The sequence below is a fragment of the Sinocyclocheilus anshuiensis genome, unplaced genomic scaffold (assembly GCF_001515605.1).
Source record: "Sinocyclocheilus anshuiensis isolate Anshui unplaced genomic scaffold, SAMN03320099.WGS_v1.1 scaffold88, whole genome shotgun sequence".
NCBI lineage: Eukaryota > Metazoa > Chordata > Actinopteri > Cypriniformes > Cyprinidae > Sinocyclocheilus > Sinocyclocheilus anshuiensis.
In genome coordinates this window covers 873,074-892,875 of record NW_015555728.1, presented here as the reverse complement: position 1 = coordinate 892,875, position 19,802 = coordinate 873,074, and the positions used below count along the sequence as shown (strand labels likewise).

The window sequence follows — 19,802 nt, the reverse complement described above, 5'->3', positions numbered from 1 at the left end:
ATTTCATTTTCCAGCAGGATTTGGCACCTGCCCACACTGCTAAAAGCACCAAAAGTTGGTTAAATGATCATGGTGTTGGTGTGCTTGACTGGCCAGCAAACTCACCAGCCCTGAACCCCATAGAGAATCTATGAGGTATTGTCAAGAGGAAAATGAGAAACAAGAGACCAAAAAATGATCTAAAACTGATCACCTCCATGCCACGCCGAATTGAGGCAGTAATTAAAGCAAAAAGAGCCCCTACCAAGTATTGAGTACATGTACAGTAAATGAACATACTTTCCAGAAGGCCAACAATTCACTAAAAATGTTTTTTTTATTGGTCTTATGAAGTATTCTATTTTGTTGAGATAGTGAATTGGTGGGTTTTTGTTAAATGTGAGCCAAAATCATCACAATTAAAAGAACCAAAGACTTAAACTACTTCAGTCTGTGTGCATTGAATTTATTTAATACACGAGTTTCACAATTTGAGCTGAATTACTGAAATAAATGAACTTTTCCACGACATTCTAATTTATTGAGATGCACCTGTATCTATCTATCTATCTAGATAGATAGAGATACTTCAGTATATTACAATATATTTTAAAACATGACTCTAGCAGACACTTATCATGGTATGTAGAATACTAAATGCTCATTTGAATTCTTTCTCTTTTTTTTCTATTAATATTTTTTTTTACTTCAAGTTAATCATCTGAAATAGATTCTGTATGTTAAGACTTCTACAGGAATGCATTTTTCTTCTCATCTGTTTATTTTAAGATTATTACCCTATCAAAGGTGATGAGATGTTCCCTGATGTTGCGCTCCATGAAGTTGTTCATTCTATCAATGTACTGGACCAGCTTTCGCAGAGATGGACTGGGCAGGTAACGGAAGATGGGAAAAAAGTCTGCCAGATTCCCTGCAGCAAAGAGGCGCAGCACTTCACTATTGATATGGACGATGGTGAGGAACTCTTTATCATCATAGGCATACCGCTTCCCAAAACATAGAGTGCAAACCACATTGGCAACTGAGGTCACTAGAAACTTAACTGGGTCGAGCCCTGAATCTCCAACCTCATCTCCTTGTTTCTTCAGAGCCTCCACCATATCCACGGCCTCTGCACAGATACGTTCCTCCAAAAGACATGAGGTGCTTGAGTCTCAGGGCTCAGCTTGGGAGAAGGTCTTCAGGGCATTCCTGCAGATCTTTTTGTGAAGCACCCAAGCTTCTCCATACTTCTCACTAAATGTCATACTGGTGCCATTAGCAACTGCGGAGAAGGTAAAGAGGTCAGGACGGCCAGCAAACGCCTCTCCTTGACGTACCAAAGCCTCCTTGATTGTAGAATAGCCGCTCAAAACGACCACCACAAGAGAACCCATTTTCATCTGGAACACATCTCCATACTGAACCCTCAGGTTTGTTAATGTCAAATGGATCTGTTCCCCCATCTGGAAAAGGTTGCCCACTAGGGGCCAAGGTCTGGGACCTGGGGGCAAGCGGCAGCCCGGTTCTCTCTGTCGACCATGGAGAGCCAGCAAGAGCAGAGCAAAGGCACAGAGGAACAAAGTCACTCCAGTCGTATGGGAGATCATCACCTCAAGATACATGGCATAACCTGCAAATGTGATATATTGATATATAACTATTATTTAAAGATAGAGTTTTGACGCTTAAAGCATAATACACCATTCTATTCTAAACTCTCAATCTCTAAATAGCTTTGAAGAAGAAGATTTAAGAAAACGAAAACATTACAGCAGCTATTATTGTAGGCTATGTATAATGTTTACGTTAAGATAAAAAGCATACAAACTGCACTGAGCAGAAAAGGACAAATAGGTAAACTAAATAAAGTAGTGTGCATATCTTACCTTTGAGACCACTCTTGACAGATCCTGTGTTTGCTATAATACACTTGCGAAAAAGTTGTACCAGATGAAAAATGGCTGTGCACCAGGACCAGGATGAAGCGCGTCTTCATGACTGCACAACCACAGAGTGAATCTCAGAAGCAGAGGAGAACACAAGAGGAGCGTTGAGATGATCGATTTACAAGCATAAATGAACTGAGCATGAATGCAAGCCAGTGACATAAAAAATAGCCTACTGATGAACAGAAAATGTTACTTAAAAATACACCCACACGATGGTAGTGTCCTAAAACCTACACTTCTACTTCGAAACCTACAGTATACTGTACAGTGGCTATTACAAATCGAGGAGGAAAAAGGAAACAGACTCGATTGCTTGAACGGGTTGTAGAGAGTTATTTGACAGCCATTGATAATGAAATATTGCTGGCAGCTGTGCATGACTGTTTGTTTGATGACTTGGAGGGTTTTAAAATTAGATAATAAAATAGATCTTTACTTCTGCCGTTTGGCTTTGCGCTGTAAAATCTAATTGGTAGACATTGTCGTAACAACAATAAAAACATCCTTTATCATTTTATCCTTAAAAAAAAACGTAAATATACTTATTTGTCAGTACAGTGGACCAACAGTTATTTTATCCTTGTGGAAGTACATTTGTCATAGGCGAAACTCCTGTAATTCAAGTACTGTCCTACTTAATTATTTAACATGTGGTATAAGGGAAAAGGGGAAATAATGACTGAACTCTGGGTCAGCTTTCCTTATCACTGCAGGTATAACTTAATTTACAATAAGCAAACAAACCTAATTTGGGATTGCTGTTTGTATTTACAATATTGCTTTTAAATGTCTTTTGTTCAGTGAAACTGAAAGTATAATTTAAAAAAAAGTTATAATTAAAGGTTTAATTTATGTTTTCCGTTTTTGTCTTGATCCCTAAAAATATTCTCTTTTTTTCTGTTTTTGTTCTTGCTATTTATTTGAAGTCTTTTTGACAACTATCAAAGTGTCCAGGCACAAAAAGGGGGATCATAACAAGGGAAAGGTTAAAACTTATGTTTTTATTTCATCCTAGAATCTTGATCTGTTTGCACTAATAATTGAATTAATTTGATGAATAAACCACCACAGACATGTACAACCATAAACCTTTTATTGCACATATTTAAATAACATACATAACATGCATTTTACACAAAAATATTTACATTTGACACAAAAATATTAACTACAGAACCTCCTCACTGTGTAATAGTATTAAAATCTGATTTGGTTCCAAATTTAGTATCTAGTACAAAAAGAAATTCTCTGATTGAAACTATCTTCGTGGTGGTGGTCCACCTCTTCCTCTTCCCATCCCTTGACCTGGTGGAGGTCCGCGGGCATTACCTGGCAGAGGCCCGGGTGGCCTGGGACCTGGCGGACGAGTCACTGGATCATGTGATCACACATCATCCATGATCACATCATACATCTTATCTTTACCACTGTGGAGAGAAGTGGATTCCATATTGCTCAGGACATTTACAGTATGATTCGGTGGAAAAAATAAAATAAAACATTTCTGAGTGCATAGATCTTTTTTTTTTGCTGGGCCAAAAATGTATGACAAGCTTGTTACAGTATACTGAAGAAATGTTTGAAATTTACTGAAAAATGTTTTTGCAACATTAAATTAACCTGCAAATGATATGGATTTTCTGTTCATTTAATCACTTTTGGCTTTTTTATAATAAGTATTTTATAACATTCCGTGTATTATTTTGCCTTTAATTATGGAAGTCCATTTCTGCCACATAAGAAAAAATCATGCTTTGGTAAATCATAATTGAGATTAAAAAAGTAATTATAAGATAAAAGGTCATAATTATGAAATTAAAAGTCAAAATTAGGATATACTAATTATGAAATAAAATGTCATAATTATGAAATATGTCAAACATTTTTGTCATAATTATTACATAGTATGTCAGATTTTTTTAGCTTATGGCATAATTTTGCATTTTTATGTCATAAATTACTTTTTGTCTCAATTTTGATTTTTTCATGTAAATCATAATAATTTTGATCTACCAAAAGTAGATTTTTTTCAAAGGCTTCATATTTAATAACTGAATGAGGATAACAAATCTATTCCTCTCAACTTAATAATTTGTTACAGTTCAGGCCCCTTTTTTTGACCTTTTTGACCACAGTGTGTTTTTTCAAGGATTAGCAACATGAATCTTGTCAAGGTTCAATAGCTACCTGAAGGGTCCACAGTCAAAGCATGGTGGCAGGGTCATAATGGAGTAGATCACAGGCATGAGACTGAGAAAGAGGACAAGGAGGAGCAGTCCCATGTAGAAGTTATTAGAACGTGAGGCTTTGAACACTCTCTCATGGGGAACATTACAGGACATCACAGCCCAGCACTGGTAATACAGGAGCTCAGCAGACGCAACACATTTACGCCCACCAGCCCAGGGGCGTAGAATGCACCCATCCTAAAAAAACAGACATATGTGAAATCATCATTGTCTATAACGGAGATGTTGTGTTTTCACTCTCATGATCCACTTACCAGATCACTCCCTGGTTGAAGATGAGCCCAAGTACATTACCACTGATGTCAAATTCTCCATAAGACGGCTGCAGAAACACAATCACACACAGATATGCATAAATATCTGTGTAGACGACAACACAGGAATTAATGTCACAATAAAAGATACCTTTTGCTGTCTCTCTCTCGCTCTGTAATTAAGTGCCCTGAATGGTGTAGTATGTCTCTCTGTGACTTTGGTTGTTATGCAGCCCTATCACCTATCCTGCCACCTTCTCATGGTGTTCAGTTGACCTTGGATGAGTGAGTAGTATGTTACCTATATCGAGTGCAGGAAAATGAGGGCGACAGGGCAAAACCATATAGAGCAACCATTTCGGAGCATGAGATTATACTTAACGTGACATAACAATCGCAGTCAGTCAGATTGCTACCATCTACCCTGTATCGCTAAAATGCCATGCTTAAAAACTACAAAAGTGCGTCTGACAGAGGTCATCCTGTTTTATGGACTGAGGCTTGTTTACACAATGTTGTAATGTGAGTAACTTGAATAACAGCAGGGTGTAAGGAGGAACTTACAAAGCCAGCTTCCAGATCCCAACACCAGCAATAGTTGAGGAATCTCACAATCACGGCTCGTAAGAAGTCCCCTATCAAAATGGTCAGATATGTCACCTGGAAATCAGATACGGTGAGCTTTACAAACTCCTGTGAGGAAAATAAATGGTACATTTTAAGCCAATAAAGCCTACAGTATCATATCTGATACATTCATTTCTAAGCCAAGGTACTGTCAGTGTCCCTCCACAGGGTTAAGTACTGACTGTTATTGACAATTATGATAGTTTGGTGATGACAATGCTGGTGCTGATGGTACCTACAATGCCAACTTCTGTGTCCCAGCAAGGACCCCTGATGACATCAGCTGGGGATATGTTTGAAGGGGGAATGTTTTCTGTGACATTATGGTGTAAGGTGTAGTTGTCATAGTATTCTTTAAGAGCCCAGATGGTTTCATTTTGTATCTCTTTCTCATTATCAAGCTGTGAACAAACAATACCAGAGAAATTATTCACATAAAATGTTACAGGATTAGTAAGTAACCATTTTGGCTCATCCCCAAACTCTTAAGTAGAGTAATATCCCCTTTTTACTACTGTATGTTTATGGTTACTAGATGAACTATGGTCATACCTTTGCATTGACTTAATCAAACAGTGCAAACAGAAAAGTGTACAGGTTGCCCAGAAAGAGGGCGAAGATTCTGGCCAGCTGCCATTTTAGGGCGATTCGAGGGTGATAGTCTTCCAGCTCAGCTATAACTTCAAATAGAGGTGGACACAACAAGCCCAAGAGTGACATCACAATTTCAACCTGAGCGAAGAAGAAACAGTTTCACAATTAAATTTTTTTTTTGTAAGTCATCGCATTAAAAATAAATTACAATGCAAAAGAAAAGGGGTACCTCATTTTTTTTTGAAGCCATGACAATTAATTCCTCTCCTTTTTGGCAAATTCCTGTGATCTTTTGACCACATAGTAGATGAGGTATTCACTCCCACCCAAGCAGCACAGGATGAGAACGTTGGCTATGACACGTAGAAAACGGCACAGGTGAATGTTCTCATCCTTTAGGTTTTCCTGCTCATCCACTATAGATTCCTGAGGGAATAAGACAAGGTTTTAGATCAGTCAGATCAAGGTTTTAGATCAGTCTAGCTACACAGATGCAACAATAAGGTTTTTTCCTAGCACAGAGCACCATTCTTTGATACTATTACTGTCATTAACCTTGAAGCTTGTGGTGGTGGAGGCGAACTTGTTGTCAGCTGTCTCTGGGTTTCCTATAAGGTAATCCCAGCTAGTGAACAGCTTCCAGCAAAAGGTGAAGGCACCTTCCTCTGCTCCATCTCCTCCTTCATTGGCATTACTTGCCATTCTAGAAGGAAGGTGGTTTAAAAAGAGAAAGATAGAGGGTACACATTGTCAGCTGATTATCAGAGCATTGTCAGTGAGTAAAATGCTTCATAGAACTGCAAATGTAGTCATTAAACTCACGTTCTGATAACCACCATTAGACTGTAGCCAAATATCCCAACACCAACCAAAAGATATGACAAGGGTAACCGGAACTGCAGGAATCCAATACTGCGTTGATTATTGTAATAACCATAAAACAGGACAGAGAAGTCCATGGCGCTGGAACTGTTTTTCTGGCAATGGAGCCATAAGGCATGCCCATCAGTACCTACAGAGAGAAAGACATCAACATCGTAAAAAAAAAACATCTTCAACATTCAATTATATGTGATATTAAAGACATTCATAATGTTATAAAAGATTTAGTATTTCATATTAAATTATGTTTGTTTGACCCTTCATCAAAGAATCCTGAATAATTGTAGCACGGTTTCCACAAAAATATTAAGCAGTTTTCAACACTGATAATAATAAAAATGATTTCACTCCTGAGCACCAAAACAGCATATTAGAATGATTTCTAAAGGATCATGTGACACTAAAGACTGGATTTTGCCATCACAGGATTAAATTAATTAATTTTAAAATATATTAACATAGAAAACAGACTTTTTCAATTGTAATATTATTTCACTACGTAGTAATATATCAAATATGCAGATGCAGCCTTAGTGAGCATAAGAGACATCTTTCAAAAACATAAAAACATCTCACTGACCCCAAATCTTTGAACAGTAGTGTACATTGCCTAAAAGGTGTATTAACAAAGACATTAGCATTGCATCTCACCTCTGGAATAACAAGTCCAAACATAAAACCAAAGAGAACAAGGTTTAGTCCATACATCCACCGGAGGAAAATGAAGGAGGCAACAGATGACCCAAAGTGACCTATGAAAATGAAACAGATGAGAAGAGATTGAGAAACACGCTGAAAATACTGATTTTGCTAAAAAAGAATAAACAGAGAGGAACAGACTTTCCACTTCTTTTATCCGACTTTCCCAAGGAATGCAGGCTGTCTTGAAGTTTTCAAAGTCTCTATTGAATTTGATTAATTTCTGAAAAAAAGGAAAGGAAAAAATGTTTTGTAATTGCATTTAAAATAAAACACATCAATATGGAATATGTAGTGCTTTGAATGCATAGAGTCTCCTCCCTTTTCCTTTGCCCAAAGCCCCTTCAAATTTCTCCACAAATGCCTGGGCTTCTCTAACATGTGATATAAATAGAAACTGGTATTGGCATGCAATTAAAACTCAGTTGTATTTCAATTCAAAGTGACTCTGTGTTCCCACTTGTATTTTCAAAACAACAGTTCTGTTTTCATTTCAGTTTTCAACAAGGCATGAGTATTTCTCCCCGTATTTGAGTCACATCACGTTACTATACATGTGTAGACGGACCAGTCAATTGAGTTACTGGCTGGTTCTGCTTGTATTACGCAGCATGACCATTCAGCATTGTGCAGTAAGCACCAGAGACAACACCAGGAAAAATATCATGTTTCACTCACAACATTCATATTCTGTAACTTGAGTACAACCAATTAATTAACTCATCAATGCATAATTAATGGGAATAGTGCAGATGGGATGGACACAAGATGAATTAATTCACTAACTAGAAATATGTGAGAGCTATAGCAGGCCAATCGGATATTACTGAAAAGGATAGTTCACCCAAAAATGAAATTTCTATCATCACTTACTCACCCTCATGTCATTAAAACCTGTTTCTTCTTTTGTTGAACGCAGAAGAAGTCATTTTGTCTGCAAAGTACAATCGAGCGTGTTTTGGATGATGGTGATTCTTTACCGAAGCTTTTTGTTGCCTTTAAAAAGCACCATGTCATACTGATCATAATTCAAACAACTTCCATGCTTCCTAAAACATTTTTTCAAAGCCAGCAAGAATATGAAGCCAATAAGAGCATTAAGAGCCATGAAGATGCAAGAAAGCAGAAGCACAGCAACTTGTAAGCTTTAATGAAGCACATAAACTTCAGTTGAGGTAGTGGTAATGGACACAAGAGCCAATAGTATCACAGCACAAGCAATGAGAAGGAAATCCGTTTTACTTCAGGCACTTGAGTCTCCTCTTCATGCGCCAGGGTTTGTTCCGAAGTGTCACTATCAGCTTTTTCTTCTCCTCGACTTCCTCTTTTAGTCTGGCCATCTCTCCCTCAGACATAGACTCATCTTCTGAATTGTCATCCGATGATGAACTGCTGTAGAACAAAGCCGAGACCCGAGAGTCAGCAGTCAGTCCTTAAAGTCCAGTATATTCCTGAAAGATATTGTTGTTTTGGAGGATAAAATGGGTTCAAGTCAAGACAAGAGTTCTAGTGGCCAGATGGCCATGAAAAGCACTTCCAGATCATCAGTTGGAAGGCAAAAGATAAAAAAAGAGTGAAAATGTCTAGTTGAAACCAAAAACGGATAGCAGATGACAACAATACTGCATTACACTGGTTACTGAAAGAAAGACGCTGCTGTGCTTTCTTGGCCAGTGCTGTGGTGTTGTCAGTCCAGGAGAGATCCTCTGTGATGTGCACACCCAGGAACTATAAATGTCCACCTTTATAAAACACTTTAAAAATATATTTAATTATTAAAGTAATAAATGTGTCAGATATATATCTGACAAATTTAATGAATAATTGAATATTCAAATAAATAAATCAATTTTTATATCACAACAACCACAAAATTATGATAACAAGACTTTTTCGGATGTTTAGAGGTTTTAGTTCCATGGCTGCATTTTACTGCTTCATAATCACATATTATGTAATATGAATATCTGAAAACATTCAAAAGTTCTTTTATGGCATTAGATGTGTATGGCTGTGTTTTAATTCAAACTGGAGGTAATGTGGAGTGTTGAGTCTGAACAGCACCGTGTGTGTGTGGCATGGAGAGGGAGGCTAGAGAATACTGCACCTGCTGTTTTTGCCTTTGTTCTTTTTCTTATCCTTATCATCCTGTTTATCTTTTCCTGCTGCTTTGCCATTCCCCTTCTCCTCCTTGTTATTCTCCTTCTTACTTGCTCCTTTTTTCCCTCCTTTTCTTTTATTTCCCTTCTCCTCTTCGCTCTCCTCTTCGGAGTCATCTTTCTTGACAGCCCTCTTCTTTGAACCTGCTGCTTTCTTTCTTCTTCCTTTCTGCTCTTCCTCGCTCTCCTCCTCTCTTTCGGCCTTTTCTCTTACGCGGAGCCTCCTCCTCCTCTTCCTCACTCTCATCTACGCTATCTGCCTTGGCTTTCTTTCCTCGAGCTGCAGGCTTCGGTTTATTCTTACCTTTTGCTCTTCTTTTTGAATCCACTGAAAAGATAGGGGAAATGTGTACATGTTGACAAAACATAAATAATAATAATTTAAAAATAAAACAATCATGTATATTATAATATTTAAATATAAGTAACACTTTAACATAATTAAATTATATTTTCAAGTATTACAAGCAATACTATAATTAATATAATAATGATAAATAATAATAATAACAATTTTGTTAATAAAATTAATTAACACTCTCAAATTTAAACCATCTGTAAAACTTACCATCACTTCCACTGTCATATTCTGCATCAATTTCCATCCCAACTGTAACACACACACACACACACACACACACACACACACTGTATAAATAACCAGGTCTTGTAAAATTCTTTTAATTTAAATACTTTCACAATAAATCTAAAATAACTGTTTAACATCCTGTCAGCTTTATGTCATATATGATACATTGCGTTAATCATTAAAACAATTAGCATAAATTATTTAAACCTGCTAAATAAGTGGCATAATTTAAGCACTGACTAGACAGGACAACATGCTTATCACTATTAAAAACCATCAACTGCACTATATCAGAATATAAATACTATATCAGAACAATGAATAACAGTTGCAGTTAGTTACCCAATTTATAAATACGGAGACTGACGCGTCTGAAACTGGTTTAGACAGTCCACTACTACACACTGAATCAAAATGATGCCAGAATGTTTATCTTCTGGTATTCAAATCTACTTACCGTCATCCACAGTTATCGCAATATAATTTTTTCTGCGGGGCATCTTGCCAGTTTGAGTTGAAGTCCTTCTATTCAGACTTGCTAGGCATCTAAGAGCTGATGACACACCTGACTGTCAGGTGGGTCTCTGTTAATAGGCGCTCACTCCTAAAGAAGGAATCAAATGACTCCTTGACTATAGTAAATGGTAGTCAAGATCTAAAGCCGTGCTGTGAGAGCCAGGAAACAAAACGCCAGTATACGGGCCAGATCCAAGAATAAAATAAGCAAGATACGTAACTCATGATACGTAAACACAAACAGGTTGCCTAAATAAAGTGCTGTACATATACCTGAATTTTATGATGAACATCTGCAAATAAAGTTTTCTATATTTAAATGGGAAATTTAATATGGGAAAGTAGCAGAATAATGAATATAAAATTTTAATAACAATGTTTTTCGAAAGAGGTTGAACTTAAATGTGCATATAACCCCACCCTGTCAATAATTTATTAATGGGGTCATAGGATGCCCATTTTCCACAAGTTTATATGATTCTTTAGGGACTTAATGAAAAGTCTGTAACGTAGTTTGGTTAAAATTTCTCAGTGGTAGTGCAAAAAACACCTTTTTTACCCTGTCAAAAACAGCTCTTTTCAGATCAAGCTGTTTTTGTAGCATTTTCCTTTAAATGTTAATGAGCTCTGCTGACCCCGCCCCTCTCCTCCGAGCTGCTCTCTGAGAGACTGTTTACTTTAGCCGCATTCATCTTGAAACTTGCTAATTAGCGCATTATTAGGAAAGGCGATTTGCAAAGATTCATTACAAAACATTATACTCACTTCTTCTGTAGATGAGGCTGGATCATGAATGATTCGTGCGAACATAGATGCATTTATGTCGACCGGGGGCGCATTCTCTTCAAAAACAAAGTAATCCACTGCGTCTTCAGCGGCTCAGATGTCGAGAGTAAATGACGACTGCTGTGTTCATTATTACATCCAACAACAGAACACCTCAATCGCTTAGGAGTCATTCTTGTCTACATCTGCTCCAGCCTGAAACAATAGAGGACTGATGACAGCTCACTCAGGGCGGGTCTAAGGTAAGACACCAGTCCAGTCTGTGCTGAAACGCTACTGTCAATCAAACTATCGTGGGAGGGGCCTGTCTGTGTGACGTCACACAGACAGGCATCTGAGATCAGCTCGATTTGAGAAAGGGGAAAACATTTAATGAGATTAAAAAAAAACACTGGGTGGATTTTTATCATTATAGGGTGGTTGTGTACACACACTACCAACACACATTTCAGTTCAAACAACTTGTAAAAGTGCATGTAGCATCATATGACCCCTTTAAGTATCACACTCTAAGAAATAATATGAAGCGCTGATTGAATTGTTTCTCTTTTAGAAAAATTCACAATTCTTCATTAATTGTTCAATAACTCATTATGGATCTTAGTAGAAGAGGTAAACTGTTCATTCGTTTTATATTCTCTTAACACACTTGGTTCTATATCAGTACAACAAGTTCATATACTGAACTGTGGCTTAACCATGTTGAGCGATGGGTTAAATTTGTGTTTTTATTCTTCAATTTGTGTAAATAAGGCATTATGTCGACAGGAAATTCAGACACCTCTATGGAAACTAACCTTGTTCAGACACAGCAGCCGAATACCATTAATTGTTTTGAGTTAATAATGTACAAGAGGTCTACTACTGTAACGTCCGGTAACAGAACTACAATCACACAGAGCAGATTTCCAGCATATAAAAGAAGTTTCTCAGTGGTGGCAGCAGGTAAGCTACTACATGATATTTTGAAGATCTCATCAAGGATCACAAGAAGGTTCACAATACAAAAAGTTGTTAGTTGTTATGAGCCCAATGCTATAACTATTCTTGATTTCCTGGCATATTCAGGAAGAGCTGTATCTTCAAATGAACATTGGCTTCCTAAATGAACAAATAAACAAAATCTCAAATGACTCCTGTTAATACTTAATAAAGTCTGCCCATGAATTATGGATGAGCATTTGCAATGTTAATGAAACTTATGTGCCAATTCTCTAATAAGTAATAGTCAAGATTTGAAACAGGGATATCATAAGGTTCTTAGGATTGTAAGACCTCTTCAATTTATCTTCAAAGAACATGCTAAAACGATACTCTCAATGTTTTTACTATCCTCTAGTGGGTTGGGAACAAATCCCCTCACATAAATGGTACACAGCGTAACCCCAAACAGAACAGTGTGGGCCATGGCATGACAAATGAGCCACATGCATCTTCGCTGCCAAATCTGTGGCTGCAGAAAAATAATCCGAGATATTAGACACCCCTAGAGCTGAGAGCAGATTTGAGAATACAGTACGGAGCATGGAAATGTTTTGGGCCACCTGACACGCTCATCAAGATAAAGCTGCATGGATTGGAGAATGGGGGAAACAATGAAATGGAGAGGAGAGGTATAAAGATGGGCAAAGCCAAGCTGTCAATCTTGAGTGCTGAAAAATGATTTTGTTTTCATATCTATGGGGACTAAAGATGCACTTTGGGTTGACTGTTACAGTGGCCCTAAAAAGGCATTTGGACACTTGAGTCCCACTTAAAAATGTAGGAAATCTGCAAAGAAATTATGCTATTCTTCTAGATTTGCTTTAGCTTTACTTTTAACAAGATGTTTGTCTTTTGGCTTAATGTTTTACAATGTGATTCTTTCCATTTTTAACATTTTTTTTATTAACCATTTTGCTTGAAAACTGTTTTTGCTATATAAATGATATTTTGTTATATACAATGACATTCATATATTTTTAAGTGTGGCATAGATATCCAAACACATTTTAGGGCCACTGTAAATAAGATGCATGTGCTCCTCCCAGGGGCGTTGCTAGACCCTTTTTACTGGGGCAAGAGCCCCCAGTAAAATACTGCTGTGTCCCAGTAAAATATTATTGATAAATCCTTATATGTGACCCTGGACCACAAAACCAGTCTTAAGTCACTTGGGTATATTTTTAGCAATAGCCAAAAAAAAACATTGTATGGGTCAAAATTATCGATTTTTCTTTTATGCCAAAAATCATTAGGATATTAAGTAAAGATCATGTTCCATTAAGATATTTTGTACATTTCTTACCGTAAATATATCAAAACTTAATTTTTGATTAGTAATATGCATTGCTAAGAACTTAATTTGGATAACTTTAAAGGCGATTTAAAGTTATATTTTAAATTTAAAGCTATAACTATTTTGCTCGTATCAAAATATGAGCACACATTTTTTTGATGGGGAGCCTGTGCTCCAGTACTGATGAAAGGTTAGAAACGCCCTTGGTTCTTTCTCTAACATATTAGTCAAAAAGAGGTTTACTTTAGCGGCTGTAGTTTAATAACTAGTTGCAATTGGCATGTAAACCAACAATCAAGCAAATATTTCTAAAACTAAACAATAAATATAAAAAACAACAAATCAAGAGATAGTTTGACCCTAGTTTGGCCTGTGTGTAACAAGAGCAATCATTTCTCTTTCACAGAGATACTTATCATTCTAGAGTTACATAGCTACCAAGCCCTTGAGATTCACTGTGACATTCATGATATGTGCTGCAGGCCTGGGCACAGGATTTATACTGTATCAGCAAGAAATCCAAATGGTCATATAAGTGCCAAATGTTGTGCATGCAACAAACAGATGCATCTATTTATCTGTTTACATCTGTGCTGTTTATCTCCTGTTTGAGTGAGAGTTTTTCTGTGGCTGCTGTGGGTGACCTGGAAGATGTCCAGATGATGTGTGGCCCCGGGATGCAGGGGGTCTGGTAGTTGTGTGGGTCGAGGAGACGGGAGGTTCAGAGTTTTGAGTATGCTGACTCTGTGAAGGGTGAATAAAACGACCGTTCTGTCCAGCTTGTCTGTGATGGCCTGCTTCATCTATGCTGCTGCTCTCTTCATTCACTCCTGAGAAAGAGGAGGCAGAAAGACCTTTCAACTGCTGTCTCACAGCAACACTGATATATAGAAACAAGGGCATGTTGTTTTAAGACTGTGGCCACCTGCTGACCAAACACAGCACATCAACTCTTCAACATTAAAGGGTTAGTTCACCCAAAAATTCTGTCATTAATTGCTCACCCTCGTGCTGTTTCAAACCCATAAGACCTTCGTTCATCTTCGGAACACAATTTAAGATATTTTTGATGAAATCTGAGGGCTCTCTGACCCTGCCATAGACAGCAAGGTAACTACCACGTTCAAGATGATCGACAAAGTAGTCCGTGTGACATCAGTGGTTCAACTGTAAAGTTACGAAGCTACAGTTGAACCACTGATGTCACACGGACTACTTTGTCGATCATCTTGAACGTGGTAGTTACCTTGCTGTCTATGGCAGGGTCAGAGAGCCCTCAGATTTCATCAAAAATATCTTAAATTGTGGGTGAACTAACCCTTTAATGGAAAGTTTCTCTGCATTGGTTCCAAGTTGCTGTCTTATGCACTGACTGATGGGAGCTGTGACCCGTTCTGTGTGCTCTCACCCAAATCGGAGGCGCTGCTGCTGCGTTGTTCTCCTGCTTTCCTTGCCTGCTCCAGCTCATTGGCTGCTTTTAAGGCGGCAAGTTTGTTCTTTTTCTTGTTTTCCTCATTTTGCTGTAAATACAAAATTAGCGACATGACTATAAATGCCCTATGGATTTTGTAACAGTAGTGAGCAGATCTATGTCCAGTGATAAAATTAAACTGAATTAATATAAAACATAATTTAGTCTATGTGATTATACTACTACTACTACTTATTATTATTTATTAATGCATCATTTAAAAAATGTAATTATTTTTAGCTCAATGTTAGTGCTTCCATCTAGTGGTGAGTTTACTGCCCATATAACCCTGTTTAAAATTAATCATTTACTGTAGGAGACATTTGAACATACATTTGGACTTCCCAACTTACTGTTTGAAGTTTCTTTTTCAGCTCCATGTTTACCCTTTTGTATGTTTTAGAAGTGGACTGCAGATAATAAATCGCAAGACTAAAATGACAGAAAAAATGTAGGCCTACCATTACAATCACAATATTGTACAATAGAGGAAATATTGATATATTTAGACATTCCCACTTACACCAAGAGCAGAAGAAAAGGCAGCACCAGTCCGGGGTTCGAGGCGTAACTGAACATTTTACCGAACCAGGCAGGGAAGTCTGACTCCAGGGTCTCCTGAATCACATCAAACATGCGGGTTTTCCCACTGCAGGAAAAATATAAGAATACTCTAGGACACTCTTTTAAAACGGCAGAAACCTAAGTCTAAACTAGTAAAAATAGTTTTTAAACAAACAAACATGTGTTCCCTTACGAAAAAGAAGTTTATTCAAGTGTGCTATTAGTATACTTAAAAATATACTTGAACTTTACTTAAGTATACTTACTAAAATAAACTTGAAGTATACTACTTTTTGGTAAGGGTTATCAAATGTTTATTTTATTTGTTTATGCTGGTCAGTCTGCAGTTTCTTAGCCATGGGATCCATTGAAATTGTGCATTTCCATTTATGTAAATGAAGGTCTAATGCTGTCAAGAAAAGATACAACAACATTTTGGCCATCAGTGACTTGTTTACAAAGCATGCTGCATCTACTATACACGCTGCTTCAACTGTCCTACACTGCACAGGTAATATGTGGACAGAGTTCCGCCAGGTGTTGTTGGGGAAATAAATCATTGTTTTTATAAGACAGCTGTAAAACTTATTAATTTGTAAACATTTTAATGCTTTTATTGTATATGTTTATTTCTATCTGTATTTATTTATGTATTGTTTATCCTAATGTACTCACTGGCTGTATTTGTAAATCTTTAAAACAAACAAAAAATAAATAAATGAACTTTCTTCAAATAACGGTAACTGCATTTTGTGCTGATTTTGAGGAGAAAAAGGATGTGAGAAAATTGTAGACTTGCACTCTGCTGCACTCTAGTGCTAACGATCTGCCATTGCAAGACTTGGCTTGTAACATCCCTCCACTTATTCAGTGTTAATTTATACACATAAGTATAAATACATAAATACATACATACGAGCCTGTTACTTTAAGTCTAATTATTTGTATTTATACTTAATTCAAGAGATTAAAAGCTGTCACCGCACTGAACAATTTCAGAAACTTCAAATTACTCAGTTCTTATGCTAAACAGACCAGCTCCATAATCCACACCATTTTTAATTCATACATAAACATTCCAAACCTGAAAGGTCCACAGTCAAAAGAGGGAGGAATGGAGACAATGGTGTATATAGCTGGCAGTGTAGAGAGGAAGAGGATGACCAGCAGCATGGCCATGTAGAAGTTATTGGAGCCTGAAGCTTTGAAGACCCGTTCCTGAGGCACATTACAACACATCACCGCCCAACACTGCAGGTACATGGACACGTGAAGCCGGAGAAGATTTAATGCTGGAAGACATGGAGCGTAGAATGCCCCCATCCTGATACACACATACACAATGACAAAGATGTGGTGAGATTTGATGGTGTGCTGGTTTCAAATGGAAAGCAAGAAAACATGCTACATAAAATGGAGATAGTTCTCACCAGATCATTCCCTGATTGAAGATCAGCCCCAGAACATTTCCACTGACGTCAAACTCTGAATAGGACGGCTAATGAAGAAAGTGCACTTCAGTTATAAATGAAAGGGAATCCCTGATACTGACCACTGCATGTGTTGTGGATACTCACAAAGCCATACTCCAGATCCCAGCACCAGCAGTTGTTTAGGAATCGCACCAGTACGGCACGGAGGAAATCCCCAATAAGCAGTGTGATGTAAGTCGTCATTGTATCAGAAATGATGAGACGTACAAACTCCTGTAGACACAGAGGATGCTGACAATCTATAAAGATTTGATGTAATGCATCATAATATTAATTTAACACTTGATTTTTAAACTCTCTAGTTATCCTAGTCAAAGTTTCAACCTTGTTTTATTTGTTCAAACATACACTCAATGTTTGTTTAATATACAAATGCTTTAAATTAGATTTATTTAAATATGCATATTTGCTGAGGTTAAAATCGAATTAATGTCATGTCATGTAAGTAATGTCAATGTCAAATCATGTAATTTGCCATTTACCAAACTGTATCTAGTAAAAAAAAAATATATACTTTTCATATGATGGCAAAGCAGCCATTGCTAGTTTTCAGTGTCACGTGATCTTTCAGAAATCATTCTAATATGCAGATTTGTTGCTCAAGAAACATTGATAATAAGAGATGTTGAACAGTTGTGCTTCTTAAGATTTTTGTGGAAACCCTGATGTATTTTTTTCAGGATGCTTTGATTAACAGAATGTTCAAAAGAACAGCTTTTGAAATAAAAACCTTTTGTAACGTTGTAAAAGTCCTTATTTTTGATCAATTTAATGCATCATTGCTGAAAAAAACTCAGTTAATTATTTATTAAAGTTCAATTACTTAGATTACTTAATATTAAATGGAAATTTGTCATACAACTGAAATGTGTAAATCCTAAGTCATCATTTCTGCAATTCTAGAGCACTGAATATATACTGTATATACCACCATATCATTAAGCCTTCCATTCTGAGGAGGTTGTGTTCCTCCAAAGGTTTTTTCTTTATCTTACCTAAATCTCCTAAAGAGTTTTCCCTTGACACATTTTGCTCACTGGAGGTTTGTTCACTGGAATTCTATACTTTGTAATGCTGCTTTGGGACGTATTGTGTTCCAATTGTACTGGAATTTGTATTGTGAAAAGAGCTATACAATTACATTTTAGCTGAACTCAATTGAACCACTCTTCCCCAATACCTGTCCAACCATTGTCTCCCAGCAAGGCCCTCTGGGAATATCAGCAGGGTGCACTGTGATCGGAGGAGCAGTTGAGTTGTCTGGCACAGTCCCATTGTACAGGTTAGCCTGCCAGATTGTCATATTCTTCTTTACAATCTCCTCTTCTGCCCTCTTCAAAATATGTGACAGTTAGGAGGATAAATGACCTTCATAAGAAGATGATTCATTTAACACAGATTCTGTGGCCCAAGAGAGCTAGAATGATGGAAATTATTACTTTTTTGAACGTCAGAAAGACTGAAGATGGAACTGTGAGCACTTTAGTCTTTGTTAAATGAAGCTGTACCTTTAGTTGGATGGCATCCATGAGAGCGATGATGAACGTGTAGAGGTTCCCCAGGAAAAGGGCGAATATGCGTCCCAGCTGCCACTGGAGGGCAACGCGTGGATGATAGTTCTCTAAAGTGCTGATCACATCGAACAGCATCGGACAGAACATTCCCAACAGAGACATCACCATGTTCACCTGAGGGTATGTAAAACCATGCAAAATTAATTTTTTATTGATTGACAAGAAGGTTTCTATTGCACACTGTTACATGAGTCTGACCTCATTCCTCTCCCACCAGCCGTAGTTCTCCAGTCCCAACAGAGCAAACTTCTGAGACCTGCGTACTACAAAGTAGATCAAGTACCCACTCCCTGCCAGACAGCAGAGCACCAGGAAGTTGGCCAGCACTCTAAGGAATCGTGTCAGGTGGATGTTGTCATCTTTTCTGCTCTCTTGCTCCTCCACAATGGCCTCCTGTTAACGTGCTGAATTTATTATGAAGCTGGGAGAGGCCAGATTAAAGGGGTCATATCATTCTTTTTATTATGATTTATTTTTCACCTAAAGACTAAGGGGGTTTCCCCCTGTTGAGATGTTATTTGAGGTTTTATCTTGTTTTTAGTTTTTTTTTTTTATTTCATTAACAATTTACACCCTTATTCTGGCTCTTAATATGAAACAGGTAAGGTATAGTGACGGTATAGGTTTCTGAACAATGAATAGATGTAAATGTGGGTATTTTGTGTTTGTCTGTCTGATGTGTCATTTTGGTAAGTCATTGTATATATAATATGTCACATTAATATGACATAATGAGTTGATTTTGTCATAATTATGACTTATTTCAAACTTTTGTCATAATTAAAGGGGTCATATGATGCTTTTTTAAAGATCATTATTTTGTGTATTTGGTGTAACAGAATATGTTGACATGCTTTAATGTTCAAAAAACACATTATTTTTCAAATACTGTACATTATTGTAGGTCCTCTATGCCCCGCCTCTGTCAAACGCTTCGTTTTCTACAAAGTCCCTCCTTCCAACAAGCGCAGTCTGCTCTCATTGGCCAGCTGACCCAGTGCATTGTGATTGGCCGAACACCGCAAGCACTCGTCGGAAATGTAACGCCCCTTACCATAATCGCGAGCTTCATCTTTCAAAATAAATGTAAAGACAGTAAATAATGTCATTAGTTTTACCATCAGTTCAAGCCCGAA

The 19,802-nt window shown here is 37.3% G+C and overlaps 1 protein-coding gene and 2 pseudogenes across 1 annotated transcript in view; all 3 read right to left on the bottom strand.

Annotated features, from left to right (window-relative positions):
* Positions 1 to 1,604, bottom strand: part of LOC107672703 (cytochrome P450 1A1-like) — a 4,977-nt pseudogene extending 3,373 nt beyond the window's left edge.
* A 1,430-nt stretch (positions 1,605 to 3,034) lies between these two features.
* LOC107672702 (transmembrane channel-like protein 2) lies at positions 3,035 to 10,008 on the bottom strand (annotated as a pseudogene).
* A 3,808-nt stretch (positions 10,009 to 13,816) lies between these two features.
* Positions 13,817 to 19,802, bottom strand: part of tmc1 (transmembrane channel-like 1) — a 10,646-nt gene continuing 4,660 nt past the window's right edge. Inside the window, 10 exon segments of the mRNA XM_016466016.1 lie at positions 13,817 to 14,394; positions 14,973 to 15,084; positions 15,389 to 15,467; positions 15,559 to 15,684; positions 16,684 to 16,923; positions 17,030 to 17,097; positions 17,177 to 17,305; positions 18,273 to 18,425; positions 18,601 to 18,780; positions 18,865 to 19,059. Of these exon segments, the coding sequence (XP_016321502.1) occupies positions 14,162 to 14,394; positions 14,973 to 15,084; positions 15,389 to 15,467; positions 15,559 to 15,684; positions 16,684 to 16,923; positions 17,030 to 17,097; positions 17,177 to 17,305; positions 18,273 to 18,425; positions 18,601 to 18,780; positions 18,865 to 19,059 (1,515 nt within the window). The 3' untranslated portion in view covers positions 13,817 to 14,161.